Consider the following 18,131-nt stretch of genomic DNA (forward strand, 5'->3'; position numbering starts at 1 on the left):
GTCTCGAGTGGCCCGCATCAATTCTAAGAGCTCATTCAGTTTCAGGAAGCAGCTTACTTCCTCCTTCCAAGCAAGTTTCACCAAAAATAACAAAGAATAAACTTTCAGGCTGCATGTGATTTTCGAGGCCTTTGGCTCCAAAAATTATTTCGTTAAAAGTTCTTTCCCTGTCATCATTAAAAAGGGCCTTTATTGGCTTAACAACAATTCAGGTTTTATTTCACTAAGGGTCTCTTAAAACTATTTCAGGTTTGATATTTAATTGCATCAAAGCAATTCCTCCAAATAAGCCCACAACAGACACATCCTGTTTTGTTCTTGGCTCTGTGGAAAATGAATGCTAATGAAAAAACTATACTGACACACATTTCCAGGAATATCATTTGACAAAAATTAGAGAACCATCTTAAACGGGAACATACTGTACCTTGACTTCCGCGTGTTAACTCATTTAAATATTTAATATTTTTGACACTACTTTCTAGGTGATGGGAAACTGAGTCAAAAGCAAACATTTATACAACTTACATCATTCATATAACTCCCACTGTTTCTTATATCTTTTATAGTATTAATTGAAGCTAGAGAATAAAATCTTAGTTAAAAACATTCTGGACTTAAAATACAAATAATCACTATGGTAGATGAATGATGAGAAACATAAAAATCACCTTAAATGTATAAAGCCTAAAAACTGTTGGTAAGATTACAAATTAAATTCATAGATACACTCGTGACAAATTGAGACATTACATTTCAAATTTTATTTTTAAAATGTACCTGCCTTTACATTAAATTTTATTAAAATCTCTAAGTTTAAAACTACTTCAAAATATGGTTTTTTTTAAATGTTATTAAAGTATTTAGGGGCGCCTGGGTGGCTCAGTTGGTTGAGCGACTGCCTTCGGCTCAGGTCATGATCCTGGAGTCCTTGGATCGAGTCCCGCGTTGGGCTCCCTGCTCGGCAGGGAGTCTGCTTCTCCCTCTGACCCTCCCCACTCTCATGTGCTCTCTCTCATTCTCTCTCTCTCAAATAAATAAATAAAATCTTTAAAAAAAAAAAAAAGTATTTAGGAAGGAAGCAAAATGTAACAAACAATGGCCACCTTAAGAAATATTATGACTCTAGTATTTTCCATAAAATAGTGTGACCTTGAGTTTACAGTGGTTGGTCCAAGGACAGAAGATGTGCTAAGAGCTTAATAAATACAAAGCCGTGTATTTTAAACCTCAGGAGGCTGGTTCAGCAACCGGACAAAGCAATTCCACATAAATCTGTCCCAATGATTCCTTCTTTCCCCGCACAAGTACTCCAGGCCACAGAGAAATTCTACATCTAAGCAGAAGAAATGCTGAAGGATTTAGGGATGTCAAAACAGAGTAAGTCCAAACAAGAACATGACAAGGTATGCTGCCTGCCTATTCTAAACAAGTCAAAGAGGCTATTCCCTTCTCAAATGAGATTAATTTGTTTAGAAAGAGGACCAAAAAAAAAAAAATTAAACTTTCTAACAGCTTGTTTTTTTTCCTAAATGAATAAAATAATATATAAATTTAATTTAGACAAATAAAGAATTATATTTTATAGAAATAAATACTAGATAGCATCTGGTAAAAATAAATAAAAGAAAAGAACAGGGGACCAAAGACGTTCCGATCAGCCCACAAAGATGAAGGTAGGCATACTGTGGAGTCTTGGTGGGGCCCTAGGATACAGGAGAGGTTAGAATCATGGCACACCACAAGGCTCACATGGGTCCCAGTTCTTCGGGCCACCTGGGGCATAAATCTTTTGAGTTTCTTAGGCAAAGCAGTCAGGAAGTTGGTGCTGGCCGGCTCCCTTCACAGCCTGTGGCTCAACAATGATTTAAAACCAATGACAAGTCCTCCACATCACGCAAGTGCTGCCTTGAGGAATAAGGTAAGTTTCCTTACTAATTTCTTTTTTTTTTTTAAGATTTTATTTATTTATTTGACAGAGAGAGACAGCCAGAGAGAGAACACAAGCAGGGTAAGTGGGAGAGAGAGAAGCAGGCTTCCTGCCGAGCAGGGAGCCCGATGTGGGGCTCGATCCCAGGACCCTGGGATCATGACCTGAGCCGAAGGCAGACGCCTAACAACTGAGCCACCCAGGCACCCCTACTTACTAATTTCTAATACTGAAATCAGGACAAGATCACTTTCAAGTCCACCAGGAATATTTTAGTGATGGAAACAACCCAAACATCACAAGCTCACAGTTAAGAGACCCACCTCACCTCCAGTTCCAAAGAAAACACAAATAAATTTAGAACACAGAGTAACTACAAAATGTCTTAAAAGACAATACTGGAAGTTTTATTAGCATAATTCTTCCAAGCAACAGCTAGGTTTTTAAAATGCCATCAGTACATCTTTTTCAACACCTATCAATATTCCATTCCCTTCTATATTTCTCTGTATTAAGCTAGACAACTTTGGTGTGCAAGACTCTATAGCACATTTTATTCTTTATGTCTCCTTTAACATACATGCACTATTACATCATTATTGTTACTAAGCACTAAGAAACTGTTCCCACCACTACAGTTAAACTGTGTTCTACTTGATTACCAACGACCACCTAATTGGTAAATCCAAGGGCAACTTCTCACTTATCACCCTCTAATTTTTCTGCAACATCTAATGCCAGTAACTACTTTCCTGCTTCTTGAACTTTTTCTTTCTTTGGCACCCATGACTCAACACTCTCCCAGTTCTCTTCCTACCTTATAGACTATTCAATTCAGCTTCCTGTACCAAATCTACTTCCTCTTCCTGCTACAGAAACAGTCCCCAAAGTTCTGTCCTCAGCCCTCACTTCTCCCACAACAGTTTCTTCCTCCCTGATCTAATCTACTTCCATGGCTTCCCCACCTCTGTCTCCAGTCCCGGCCTCTCACAAGCCCTAGATATGCACTTCCAGTTGAATACAGGACAGCTCCACAAATATGTTCCACCTAAAATACCAATATACCCAACCCTTCATCAGGCACCATATCCGTATCTTATTCATCATCTAATCATTCATTCATACATGCATGCACACACACACACACACATATACACACTGTCAGTGAGCACTTAAGGGGCGAGACACTGTATTAAATGTTTCACATCATCAACTATTTTAGTCCTCACAAGAGTCCAATAAATGAAATAGTTATCCCCACTTTACAGATGAGGAAACCCAAACAAAGAGATTAAGTAATCTCTTCAAGATCACATAGTTAAAAAGTGGTAGAGTCGGGATTTAAACCAGGCAGTCTGATTTCAAAGATCATGCTTTATTTTTTTTTTTAAGATTTTATTTATTTATTTGACAGAGAAAGAGACAGCGAGAGAGGGAACACAAGCGGGGGAGTGGGAGAGGGAGAAGCAGACTCCCCGCAAAGTGGGGAGCCCGACACGGGGCTCAATCCCAGGACCCTGGGATCAAGACCTGAGCCAAAGACAGACGCTTAACAACTGAGCCACCCAGGCGCCCCATCAAAGATCATGCTTTAAACAACCACACTATATTACCTCCTGATCAGCTGAAGTCCTGAAACTTGTCCATAGTCAGGCATTATGAACTTAGTCCTGTCACCTCCGGATCTCTCCCACCTGACCTTCTTTTCCATTCTCACTGACATTACTATACTTCAGTCCTCAACTACCACTTATCTTCTCTCAACTTCCCATCTCCCATCTCTTCATATTTCATCTATTTACTTGTCACTCTCTTGCTTAAAAATCATCAGTGGCTCAGAGTTCCCCACTGCCTACAGGATAAAGTCAAAACTCTTTCTAGCCTCATCTACTACCACTCCTCTTCAGAGCCATCATGTTCCAGGTAGAAAGGGCATGTGTCATTCTTTTTGACTGCCTAGCATCTAATCCCCTTCTTATGTCTAGACAATTCCCTACTTCCCAATATAGAAGCTAAAAATGCAAATGGATCCTTTACAGGCCTCCTTTGCAGCTACTTCATGGTACCTGACATAGGCCATACCAATTAGATGTGTTATCCCCTGACTGAACTGGAAAGTGGGCACAGAGAACTCTCTCTGGCAGAAAGAACAGCTGCAGGAAGACTGGAGCCCCGGGCTACACTATGTGCACGGCCAGAGGGGTTCCACAGCACAAGTACAATCCCTCCCCTCTGGTGGGAGCAGCATTTTCCTTGTGGTTCCTCACTGGAGTGACAAGTATAGTTCCAGACGGATACCATTCAAACCTGGTTTCTCAGCCATCACGACAATTCTGTGAGCTACCAAATATCTTTTTGGCTTCAGTCAGTCCATCCAGCTGTTTCTAAGTAAGTGTCCTAAAGTAGCTATTCAGACAAGAGGAATACCTCACTCACCTCAAAACATGCCCTTTGCTTTCCTGACTCATATAACCTTGCCCACTGTGTCTTCCATCCATTCTTCTCCATTAGTCAAAATTCTTCCATCTTTTAAGGCCCAGCACAAGTGCTAATTTCCCCATAAAGATAAAAGCAAACATTTAATGAGCACTTTCCAAGCGTCAGGCATTCTCCTTGTCCAATCTTCACAAGAACAGGAGGAGGTAGATATTAGCATTAACCCTATTTTATAGTTGAAGAAACTGCAGCAAAAACGAACGATGTATATCGCCCAAAGTCACATGGCTAGTGAACAGTGATAGAGCTAGAATTCAAATCCAGGAAATCTGACTGCAGACCCTGCCCTTAACCAGGGAACAGCAAATGACAGACCACAAATCCACTCCAGTCCCCTCAGCCAAATCTGGCTCATGGCATGTCTGTATACACCCATGACCTAAGAACAGTTTCTGCAGTTTTAAGTGGTTGGGAGGGGAAAAAAAAAAAGAATAATATTTCATGATCCTTGAATATTATATAAAATTCACAAATTCACATTTCAAAGTCCATGTTATTGAAGCACAGCAACATACTGTCTATGACTGCTTTCTTGCCATAACGGCAGATTTAAGTAGCTGCAACAGAGACAGTACGGCCCAAGAGGGCCACAAAGCCTCAAATATTTATTGTCTGGCCCTTTATGGAAAAAGTTTAAGACCCTGCTTTTGCCCATTATATTACATTGCCTCTTACAAAGCCTTCCTTACTTATTTCCCCCAAGCTGGAATAAATCTTTCCCTTCTCTGTATTTGCATGGCCTTTGTACCTCTCTTATAACAGGTAATCTATTTTGCTTCGAATTACACTTGACTTATTTTTTTTCCTTGAGCAGACTACAAATTCCTTGAAGGCAGGAAGCAATCTCTTTCCCTCTGCATTCCTCTTGGCGCCTTGCTTATTGTTGGCAGTCAATAAATGCTTGCTGTATGAACTTTTAAAAGAGATTTTCCTAACATGAATATGAATCACAGAAATCACAGACTAGACTCTGTATTGGCAGGATAAGTAATAACAGGCCCCCTCAATCAGGTATATAAATTGGTATGGCCTTTCTGACAGGCAATTCTGCCTTGTTCATCAAATACCTTGAAAGTGTGTTTTTTAGGACTCAGAACTCCACTGCTGGAAATCTGTCCTAAGGAAATAAGCAGACTAGTGTGCAAAAATGCAATAACAGTAGTCACAAGAGTTGACACTATTTACTGAGTACATCTTACATGCCAGGTACTAAGCTAAGTCCTTTAAATGCAGAACCTCCTACCCTTTAACACTGTGATGAGCCCTATTTTGTAGGTGAGGAAATTAAAACTCAAGAGGTGAAATAATTTGTCAAATGTTAAGGAATGACAGATTTCTTTTAAGGGGAGCACTATACCCGATTGTAATTCTGCGAATTAGTCTTTTCTATATTTACTACTATAATAAGCATGTATTACATATATAATTTTTTAAGGCAGTAAGATAACACAGAAACCCTACACCTGTCTTTTTTTTTCCTTTGGAAGCTCAGGGAAAAGAAGTCAGAACAGAATAAGCAAATGCCCTTTTTTATTTACTTCGTAAAGTACAATAAAAAGTCACCATTCTGGACTTTGAAACAAGGATAGTATTTCCTCACATGAAACAGCCTTGAGAAACAGCATTGTGGATTCTATGTTTCCCATATAGCATCACTCAGCCAATTTTGCCCTGCTTTCCTAAAACGCCATACTGGTTTTGCCAATATGTAAGTAGACAGAAAATTATGTTGTGACTTGTACTGAATAAAGACTCTGGATATGAGGACAGATTCATCTATAATTACAGCAATTTAGAGATGAAAGTCCCACCCTGTCTGCAAATCTCCAGGGGTATTACATGACCCCAAATCACTGAGTTTTGGACTATTTTGGATTCAGGCTGTTTTGCCTCTGATCCAAAAGCACTAGTCCCAGATCTCCTTCTATTATCTACACTGAATTAACACAGTACTACCAAGCTAGATCTATTAAATGCTATGATGACCATGTAAGAACTTCCCAGAGCCACACCTTACCTCTTCTGGCACAATAATTAATGGATACTTGTCCTCAGATAAAAAGTTGAAAATAACCCATACTTTAAATGCATCTTCTTCTGTAATTAGCAGGGGACTCTTGGTGAGGTTTTTTTTGACACAGAGGGTCCAACACATCCTATTGAATTCAATCTTGTCAAAGTTGTCTTGGACCTAAAAAAGAATTGAGTTAAAATTTCAGTGAAAAAATTCTAATGAATGAGGAAATATTCCAAAATAAGCAGGATATAAGCCAAGTAAAACAGATACAGGTTTCCATTTTCACCAATCCAATTAACTAATAACCATTCTCTAAGTACTTGCTTGTATACCACACTTTCAAAAGCCCTATTAAGATGTTATATTTAGCCTGACACTAAAGCAACATCTATCTGTCCAAATCACTCACTTGGCACATAAAATACTAGCTTGTCGAATAGTTATTTTTTCACATGTACACGCTCTCTTCTAAATATAACTACCAACCCTGGTACAGAGGAGTGGAGAATATCAATTACTCAGTATGAGCCAGATGCAGATATCTCATCTTTACCTATATAGTCAAAGAAGACATTTTCTTTTGGAAAAAAAACAAAAACAAAAAACAAACTTTAACTGAAATTCTAAAAAGACAGCCCTGCCATACGGTCATTCAATCATGCATTCAATATTCCCTCAGCATCTATTATGAGCCAAGTACTATGCTACAAATTAAGGATATAAAGATGAAGAACTTGGTCTCTGCTCATAGAATATTCAGTTTATTAGGGAAAACAGAAATGCAATAGACAAATTCTAATATAATACCATGTATAATTCAATAGTTTTTCACTCATTCAACAGATAAAATTTAGATAGTAATTATTATGTCAGGGATAATGCAAAGATACTGAATATAATACTAGCCCATGTCTCCAAGGAAAGCCAAGACAATTACAATATAGTGTGATAAGTACTATAAAAGAGGTAAGCAGAGGGTTCCGTGGGAACACTGAGGAACTAATCCAATCTTAAGAACTGGGGGATTTGCAGAAAAAGTGACATGACAACAGAGTAGAGTCCTAAAGGATCATTAAATATCAAAGAGTTTATAGTCACTATGGAAAACTGTATGGAGGATCCTCAAAAATTTGTTTTAAAAAATGCCATATGATCCAGCAATTCCACTTCTGGGAATATATCCAAAGGTAACAAAAATGTTAACTCAAAAAAAAATATCTGCACCCCCATGTTCCTAGCAGCATTATTTACCATAGCTAAGACATGAAAACAACGTAAGTGTCCATCGATAGATGAGTGGATAAAGAAGTTGTGCTATATCTCAATCCCAGGACCCGATCAGGACCTGAACCGAAATCAAGAGTCAGGCACTTAACCGACTGAGCCATGCAGGCGCCCCTTACAACCTGCATGTTAAAAGCCATATTCTGGGACAACAAGGAAGATGTACAGGGGAAGGCAGAGTGGGTGGCAGGACCATATGAACAAGGCATTTCTTTTTGAAAAGAGAGAAACAAAGTGTTATGTGTATGGTAAGAAAGAAGTCACCAGCTGACAGCAGGGAGAAATTTCTCTTGACCTCTCCCTAGAATTTGTGGTTGGTACACCAGTTCCCCAGGAATACGAAGATATCCTTTGTGCTCTGCCTTCAGCATCCTGTCTCAGGCTGGCACCATTTCCCACACCCCAATCATACACAATTGATCCCACGAAGGGAAAGCAGTAGCTGCCACAGCAGCTTCTTTTTTCTTTTCTTTTTTTTTTTCCTTTAACACCATTTATGAAGACTTTTAAGGTATGCTTGGCATTTTATATGCAGTTTCTCACTTAAACCTCATATTAGCCTTGTAAGGCCAGATATTTCCCCTATTTTACAGATCAGGAAATAGAGAAAAACTGCATACTTTTACCAAGTTTACACGGCTTGTAAATATCAGGAAACAGAAGTTCAGAAAAACTGAATACCAAGCTCATATGGCTGGTAAATATCAAAACTAGAGTTTAAATCAAAGCTCAAATGCTGTCTCTTTCCACTCTGCTAAAATGCTTACAGAACTCAGTAGATGGAGGATATCTATGTGATGGAAGACATCTCTACAGGACTAGTTTCATAGGCCACCACCATCAACTCTATCCACCTGCACCCCTAAAAAACTTTGGGGAAATGACAGGTACACAAAAGCATGTAGCCTTACCCTGAAGAACAAGAAGTGATTCTGTGTGGATTATGTGATGAATTATAGGGTTCCTGAGGGGGAGTGGCTAGACTTATGGCTAGAAAAGCAAACATAGACCAAATCACAAACAGCTTCGTAATTTTAAGAAATAGACTATAAGAAACCCCCAACTGAAGGGTTTTAGAGCAGAGAATGAGAACAGGTCATCGGCTGCCCAGATTAGTACTTTGCAGAAAGATGGTATTTGAGGCAGACCTTGAAGTATATGAAGAATGCAAGGAAAAGTATTACAAAAGACAGGAAAGGAAATGGCATGAGCAAAGGTATGGCAGAAACATCACACCAGCCAGGTTTAGGGAATAGTCACAGGACGGAGACAAAAACAAGGGAGAAGGAAAGATAAAGTTTTCAGTTATGAGCATCTTCAACCTGAAGGTCTGCTAAGATATTTAGATGGAGGTGTCCAAAGACAAACAAAGTGCAACTGTAGCCTAAGAGGAGAGGCAGATCTGTGAATCAACTGTATGCTGATGACGAATGAAGCCATGGCGGTCAATGAGATCACTGACAGGAAACATAAATCGAGAAAAGAGATGGGATCAAAAAACAGAACCTCAGGGGAGATAGACATTTACAAAACAAGAGGAGGAAGAGGAATTATGATGACCGAAGGAACAGTCAAAGTGGCAGGAGAACCACAAAGATATGAAAATTGAGTGAGGAAACTGTTAAGAAAGTTTGATCAATAGTGTCAAATGCTACAGAGATTAAAAAGGAGTTGTTTAAGAAAAGACCACTGGTTTTGCAATTGAGTGCTTACTAGTTACCTTTAAGATAGGCAAGAAATTTGGGTAAAAATCAGATTGCAATGGCATCAGAAACCAGGCAAATTCTCCATAAATTTGCCCAGGAAATAAATAGTGGCTTTTTGATCCATGTCCACTGTATAACTTAATTTTAAGAAATTGTCTGTTTGGCTCATTCCTTTCTCTAAAATTTAATGCACTATTCTTTAGTTTAATCATGCTCAAGGATAAAAACATACTAAATGAAGGCATTTACATATTTTTTAAAAAGTACAAAATGATACGAAAAGCCCACAGCTAACATTGTACACAACAGTGGAAAACTGAGTTTTTCCTCTAGGATCAGGAACAAGGTAAGAATGCCCACTCTAACTACTTGTATTCAACACACTCTCACTACTTGTATTCAACACAATACTGAAAGTCCTAGCCAGAGCAATTAGGCACGCAGGCAAGCAGGCAAGAAGTAAAGGAAAAGGAAAAGGAAAAGAAAAAGAAAGAGGAAAAGGAAAAGGAAAAGAAAAGAAAAGAGAAAAGAAAAGAAGGAAGGAGGGAGGAAGGGAGGGAGGGAGGGAGGAAGGAAGGGGATCCAAATTAGTAAGGAAGAAGTAGGGGTGCCTGGGTGGCTCAGTTGTTAAGCGTCTGCCTTCGGCTCAGGTTGTGATCCCAGGGTCCTGGGATAGAGCCCCGCATCGGGCTCCCTGTTCGGTGGGAGGCCTGCTTCTCCCTCTCCCGCTCCCCCTGCTTGTGTTCCCTCTCTCGCTGTGTCTCTCTCTGTCAAATAAATAAATAAAATCTTTTAAAAAAAAAAAAAAAAAGAAAGGAAGAAGTAAAATTACCTGTTTGCAGATAACATGTTCTTTTTTTGTTTGTTTTGTTTTAAGATTTTATTTATTTATTTGACAGAGAGAGACACAGCGAGAACACAAGCAGGGGGAGCGGGAGAGGGAGAAACAGGCTTCCCGCGGAGCAGGGAGCCCAGTGCAGGGCTCGATCCCAGGACCCTGGGATCACGACCTGAGCCAAAAGCAGACGCTTAACCATCTGAGCCACCCAGGCGCCCCAACATGTTCTTTCTTATATGTAGAAAACTCTAAAGATTCTGCAAAGAAAACCTGTTAGAACTAATAAAAAAATTCGGCAAAGATGCAGGATACAAATTAACACTTAAAAATCAGTCATGTTTCTAAATACTAACAACAAACACTCTAAAAAAGAAATTTTAAAAATCCCATTTAGCATAGCATCAGAAAGAATAAAATACTTAGGAATAAACTTAGCCAAGGAGGCAAAAGACTTGTACATTGAAAACTACCAAATGTTACTGAAAGAAATTAAAGATGATATAAATAAATGGAAAGACCTCCCATGTTCATGGATTGGAAGACTTACTATTGCTAAAATGTCCACACTACCAAAGGAACTTACAGATTCAATGCAATCCCAAGAAAATCCCAATGGCATTTTTTTTCCAGAAACAGAAAACATCATGCTGAAATTCACACAGAATCTCAAAGGACCCTGAATAGCCAAAATAATCTTAAGAAGAACAAAAGTTGAGGCCTTATACTTCCTAATTTCGAAATATATCACAAAGCTACAGTAATCAAAACAGTATGGTACTAGCTAGCATAAGGAGAGACATACAGACCAGTAAAACAGAGCCCAGAAATAAACCCTCATGTATGCAGCAGCCAAATGATCTTTAACAAGGATGCCAAGACTATACAACGAAGAAAAGATAGTCTCTTCAACAACTAGTGCTAGGAAAACTGAATATCCATATGCAGCACAATAAAATGGGCTCTTATCTTACACCATATACAAAAATTAATGCAAAATGGAGTAAAAATCTAAACGTAAGACCTGAAACTATAAAAATCCTACAAGAAAACATAGGGGAAGAGCTTCACGACATTGGAATAGGCAATGATTTCTTGGATATGATACTTACAGCACAGGCAACAAAAGCAAAAATGGACAACTAAGACTATTTCAAACTTTAAAACTTCTGCACAAAATGAAAGCAATCAATAGAGTTGGACAATGGTGAACCAGTCCTTGCCTGTCACAGAAGTTACACTCCAGGAGGGTTTTCAGGTATCAAACAATACAACAATAACATAACCATCTACATGATGAAAACTGTGGTAAATGCTACAAAGGGAAAACAGAGGATAGTGTAAGAACACTTTATAGGACAGCAGGTTAGCTCTGGTAAGGGTAGGGTGCTACCTGGAAAAATCTTCCTGAGGAAGTGACAATCAAGCTGAGACCTACAGGATGAGCAGGAATTAGATGCATGTTACGGGTGGAAGAAGACTTACCACAGAGGAAGTGACATGTCTGAAGGCTCTGTGGCAGGAAGGGTCTTGATAATATGAGGAACAGAGAGAAGGCCAACATAACTGCACTGAAGTGAACAAGAAGGGGAGAGAAAGAAAAGGAGGCTGGAGAGGGTGGCAGAGGCCAAATTGAACATGGCCCTGTATGCCATGATAAGGATGTTCGGCTTCACCTAAAAACAACAGCAAGCCTTTGAAGGGTATGGGCTCAATATTTAATTCTTGCTTAATTAAAATAAATCCATATATCGAGAAGATCTCAAGGTCTATTGTAACGATAAAAGGTCTAGAAATCTATGATTCCATACTCCATCTCATCTAAGATTATACACTGCTCAAAATCCCAGTTTATATCACACATAATAAATCAAAAGTCTCACATCTTTTGGAAAACTACTAATGGCTGCCAGTGGTTTCAAGGTATCCAAATGGAAGACAATATCCTAAAAAGAAATGTGTAGAGTTGTTCTCATTTTCAACATATATTTCCTTTTCACTAAAATTCATACAAGATAGCAATGCTATTTATAGACCTCAATTCCAATTCAAAGTACTAAAAGTATTTACAAAACTAAACTCACATGTTTTCTAAACTAGAATTTTCATCCAAGCCAGCTCAAGACTAAAGTTCCTGTGAAACAGAGACAGTTCTCAGAAGACAGGGAAATTGGCCAATTTGATGCTTTGGAAATTGATTGTAGAATTTGTTTTCTCAGACAGTATTCATACTCTTCCATCAATAATTCTACTTCAAATAATCTATCCTAAAAAGAGAACTAGAGTCAGATAAAGATTTACCTAGGATAGTCATTATTATTTATAAGAGTGGGGAAAAAAATAAAAATAAAATATAAGCCTACCAAAAAGGGAATAGCTATAAAGCCACAGGACAAAATTACCGTACAATCACTGAATACCACTTAGCAGCTGGGTGACCTTAGGCAAGTAATGTAACACAAGGCCCAGTCTCTTTGTCTTTAAAATGGTAGTGATGATGGTACTTAACCCATGGAGTTGATATAAAGAATTAATTAGAACATGTGTTTAAAATATTTAGCAGAGGGGCACCTGGGTGGCTCAAGCATCTGACTCTTGATTTCAGCTCAGGTCACGGTATCAGGGTTGTAAGATCGAGCTCCACCTACAGGGAGTCACCTTGAGACTCTCTCATACTTCTCCTGCCCCTCCCCACCCCTCGTGCATGGTCTCTAAAATAAATAAATCTTTTTAAAAAATTAATGAAATATTCAGCGATCAAAAGGAATGAGGTACCACTACATGCAACAATGTAGATGAATTTTGAAAACATGCTAAATGAAAGAAGGCAGACACAAAAGGCCTCACTCATATCTATGAGTCCAGAATAGGCAAATCCATACAGAAAGTAGATTAGTGGTTTCTTGGGAGTGTGGAGGAGACTGTGAGTGCTAACAGATACAGTTTTTTTTGAAGGAAGGTGAGGAAAATATTCTAAAATTGACTATTGGTGATGGCTGCACAAAAAAGTGACTACACTACACTGCACTGGGTGGCTCAGTGGGTTAAGCATTGGACTCTTGGTTTCAGCTCAGGCCATGATCTCAGGATCCTGGGACTGAGCCCTGTGTCAGGCTCCCCACTCAGCAGGGAGTCTACCTGTCTCCCTCTCTCTCTGCCCCTCCCCCCACTCACGCTCGCTCTCTCTCTAAAATACACAAATAAATCTTTTTTTTTTTTTAAGTGACTAGGATGCCTGGGTGGCTCAGTCATTTAAACGTTCATGTCATGATCCCAAGGTCCTGGGATGGAGTCCCACATCGGGCTCCCTGCTCAGTGGCGAGTCTGCTTCTCCCTCTGCCTGCCGCTCCCCGTTTGTGCATGCTCTCTCTCTGACAAATAAATAAATAAAATCTTAAAAAAAAAAAGTGGGTATAGCAACAACCGCTGAATTATACACTTCAAATAATTAAATTGCATGACATGTGAATATCTCAATAAGGCTTTTATTTTAAAAAACAGTATTTCTTTAAACTATATCACTCTTAGACTTATATTGCTGGCCACAGTACTCAATGGGCAGTTTTCAGCATTTAACCTCTTTTTTCACCAGAAGTTTTTAGTGCTGGGCACCTGGGTGGCTCAGTCGATTAAATGTCCAACTCTTGATTTCCGCTCAGGTCATGATCTCAGCATCGTGAGATAGAGCCTCATGTCGGGCTCTGCACCGGGCATGGCACCTGTTTAAGATTCTCTCCCTCTCTCTCTCTGTCCCTCTCCAACCACCCCCAACCTCAAACGCACGCTCTCCCTCTCTCAAAAAATTAAAATTAAAAAAAAAGTTTTTAGTGCTGCATAACTTCACAAAGATGATGAAAATGTAGAGTCCAACTCAGCCATTGTGCCAAAATAATACTATATAACTCTTAAGCAACAATGAAAGAAAAAAAACATAGGCTAAAGGACAATAAAAAGAACTGTACAAAAACATGGTTTTGGGTAGTTAAGAGCATTATGACTTCCTATAAATGACAGCTGTCAGGCACCCATTTGAAGACATTTTGATTGCTGATGGTATACGGATTCGAATAACAGAATTTGAAACCTCATTTTATGTAAGAACTAGAACTGATGTGACCAGCAAGCATTTGGTATGTCAGCCTAGGAAAACAGAATGCAGAGGCTACTAACCTCTAGAGAAAGGACATTATATTGAACTGAAAGGTTTCTTTTTGTTTTTCTTCCATGTGTATGTATGTTTCCAAAAAGCCAAAAGCCAAAAAGAAAAGGATTGTGCTAGAAAAGTGGCAGATTTCGCAATGAGGACTTGGCATCTTGCCAATGGATTATTGGTTTTAGTCATAATAGCTCAGACTAACCCTTAACATGTGGAATCAGGAAAAAAGAACTGACATTGATTCAGACCCAAAAGCCTAACAGGCTATTAAATCTCAATGAAAGAATTAGATTGCCACATAAATATGCTAAAGCAGAACTAGCTTTTGATGTAGTGCACTGGGGCTCAGTAGTAAAAAGGTAACAATATACTGCTTTCTTCAAGTATTCACTGTCAGATAATCCAGGTATAAGGTCTCTTTGCAAAAAAAGAGAGGGGAGGCTCACAAAAACATTCTTCCTAAATGTTTACAGAATTCCATTCTTTACCAAAGAAGGAATTTAACAAACAAGCAAAAAAATAAAAAAAGTTAACACTCGGGGAAGGCAAAATATTTGATACAAGAACACAGGCATATTAATCATTTGATGTCTCAGGAAAGCTGAAAATAAATTCTATCAACGTGAAGAACAACAGGAATATGATTATCTCTGAAGAAGCAAATACAGAAATCAAATGGAAAAATTACTTTTTAGAAAGTGAATTTCAACATGATTTATCTCTTAGTCCCAAAACCCCTTCAGAATAATTCTCCTAGGCAAAGGCAAAAAACCTCTAAAACCACCTGGGGAAAAAGTGGTAAGAATGAACACTAAAGAACACCAGATACTGGGGCACCTGGGTGGCTCAGTCATTAAGCGTCTGCCTTCGGCTCAGGTCATGATCTCGGGGTCCTGGGATCCATCCCCGCATCGGGCTCCCTACTCAGTGGGAAGCCTGCTTCTCCCTCTCCCACTCCCCCTGCTTGTGTTCCCTCTATTGCTGTGTCTCTCTCTGTCAAATAAATAAATAAAAATCTTTATTAAAAAAAAAAAACCAGATACCAATTAAGAGAAAAGACTCATCTTAAAACTTTTGAGAAAAAACCTAAGAGAACTAGAGGCTGACAGAGTTTGAGATTTGTCAGAATAGCTTTTAAGCCACTTTCCCCTTCCCCTATATATCCAATAACTAGAAAAACAATAATTCTAAAAGGAAGTAATTAATCCCTCAACAGTACAGTTAAAAGAACACTGATCTAGAAATTAAACAGCTTAGGTTTAAAATCTATCTAACCCTTATTTGTTAGGCAACCTTATGCTCTGTTTCCTCCTGAGTTAAACGGAAATAAGAATTCCAGTTATGCACTGCAGGATTAACATAAGGATCAAATGAGATAGTGTGTGTGATATATAGATATACATATGTATATGACACACACAGATATGTATATCACATCTTGCAAATTTAGTCATTATTTTCTATTTCTTTTGCATAACCGATTACAATCTCTAAACTTTATGTTAACATTCTCCAGTCACTATTGGCACTTTTTCAACCACGTTTCAAAACAAGGCACTAATCTTTGCTCAGTTTAAACCCACACCATGGAAACCTTGGCTGCTTTATTTGGATTGAAGGACTGGCAAAATTCCACTCCAGGTGGCTAAGCAATAATGTAAACAAGAACTTACTGTTTCATCATATCCTCACTCATTTTGTGAATAAGTTTTTCTCCAAACTTAGTGGCTTATTTTGAACTTTTTAAATACTGCTATATTTTCTCCCCCAATTATAAAACTTTAAAATACCTAAATACTAAAACAAAAAAAACATTTTAAAACTTAAAGTTCAAGATATTTAACAAAAGTTACACCAAGGAGAACAAAATACAGTATTAGAGTACAGCACTTTGAGATATGAAACCATGTTTCCCTATCCACTGGCCCACCCCACACAAATTTTAGCACTGAAAAGGCAATTTTCAGATTTCTGAATATCTCCCAGTATGCTCTATATTTTAATAACAGACATAATTCTGCTCATTGTCTTTTAATTTAGGGGTGGGGGGTGGAGGGCAGAAGGAGAGGGAGAGAATCTTAGGCAAGCTCCACACCCAGTGCAGACCCCAAGGCAGGGCTCCATCTCAGAATCCTGAGATCATGACCTGAGCCAAAATCAAGAGTTGGGACGCTTAACTGACTGAGCAACAGGCACCCCTGATTGTCTTTAATTTTTAAGATCAAACACACTCACACAGCAGGTCATCAAGTATTTGTAGAATTTAAGACATATTTACTTATAATACAACTACAGAACACAAATAAGCTACCTCATCAATGAACAGAACAGCACCCAGGAAAAACTCCAGAAAATAGTACAGCATCATACTATGAAGTTTTGAGACCTCACAAATCAGTTTCTGTATAATTTGATTAAAACATTTTTTAATGATTTTATTTATTTGAGAAGAGACAATGAGCGAGCGAGAGAGAGAGAGAGACAGCACAAATGGGGAGGAGCCGAGGGAGAGGGAGAAGCAGACTCCCTGCTGAGCAGGGAGCCTGATATGGGGCTCAATCCTGAGATCATGACCCGAGCCGAAGGCAGACGCTTAACCAACTGAGCCACCCAGGCACCCCTAAACATTTTTTATTGAAATATAATTCACATACCATAAAATTTGCACTTTAAAGTGTACAACTCAATAGTTTTTAATATATTCATAAGGTTTTGCAACCACCATCACTATCTGATTCTAGAATATTTTCATCATCCCAAAAAGAAACCACAAGCCCATTGGTAGTTACTCACCATTCCCACCTCCCCTCAACCTCTGTCAACCAAGAATCTACTTTTTATCTCTATGTGTTTGCCTATTTGGAGCATTTCATATAAATGGAATCACACAATTTGTGGCTTCTGTGAGTCTTACTAAATCTTACATTTCATTATGGTATGATTTCTCTTTTTTTCCTAATTATTAGGCATGATCAAAGCAATGTTATCATCTCTGCAGGGAATACTTAAACATATAACACATATACACAGAAAACAAACACAAAGAGCAGAAAATTGTATTGTGAGGCTAATGTGGAATAACAGACATAGGTACAAAGAATACTACAAAAATGAACACACTGTAATCTTGACAACCTTTGCAATAAAATTTCTGAAAAACATGAGATTTTTTATTTTTTTAAGATTTTATTTATTTATTTGACAGAGAGAGAGAGCACAAGCAGGGGGAGCGGCAGTCAGAGGAAGAGGGAGAAGCGGGCTCCCCGCTGAACAGGGAGCCCTATGCAGGGCTCGATCCCAGGCCCCTGGGACCATGACCTGAGCCGAAGGCAGACACTTAACGACTGAGCCACCCAGGCACCCCTAAAACATGAGATTTTTTTAAAGAATCCTCATCAACACTTTGACATTTTCCAAACTACTAACTTATTATCATAAATTTTAATTACCATACCTATTACAAAGACACTAAACTATAAAAAAATGTATACATATACAGCAATAAAAATCCAAAGAATCCACAGAAAAAAGTATGTAAATAGTTGTGGTGGTATTTAGGTGATGGAATAATATAGTTTTTAAATGTTTTTTTAAGCTTATTTATATAAGTCATCTCTACACCCAACGTGGGGCTCAAACCCACAACCCCAAGATCAAGAGTCACATGCTCCTCTGACTTAGCCAGCCAGGTGCCCCTAAATGTATTT

At 38.6% G+C, this 18,131-nt stretch overlaps 1 protein-coding gene across 3 annotated transcripts in view; it reads right to left on the reverse strand.

The window, feature by feature from the left end:
• Positions 1–18,131, reverse strand: part of SWAP70 (switching B cell complex subunit SWAP70) — a 78,206-nt gene that overhangs the window by 31,189 nt on the left and 28,886 nt on the right. For 2 of the 3 annotated variants that reach the window (XM_036068779.2, XM_036068769.2), the window contains one exon: positions 6,444–6,617. In XM_036068779.2, the coding sequence (XP_035924672.1) occupies positions 6,444–6,617 (174 nt within the window). Of the gene's footprint in view, positions 1–4,366; positions 4,454–6,443; positions 6,618–18,131 lie in introns of those variants that run through there. The other variant, XM_078058412.1, reaches the window with a different exon arrangement.

Source organism: Halichoerus grypus, chromosome 11 (assembly GCF_964656455.1).
Source record: "Halichoerus grypus chromosome 11, mHalGry1.hap1.1, whole genome shotgun sequence".
NCBI classification, from domain to species: domain Eukaryota; kingdom Metazoa; phylum Chordata; class Mammalia; order Carnivora; family Phocidae; genus Halichoerus; species Halichoerus grypus.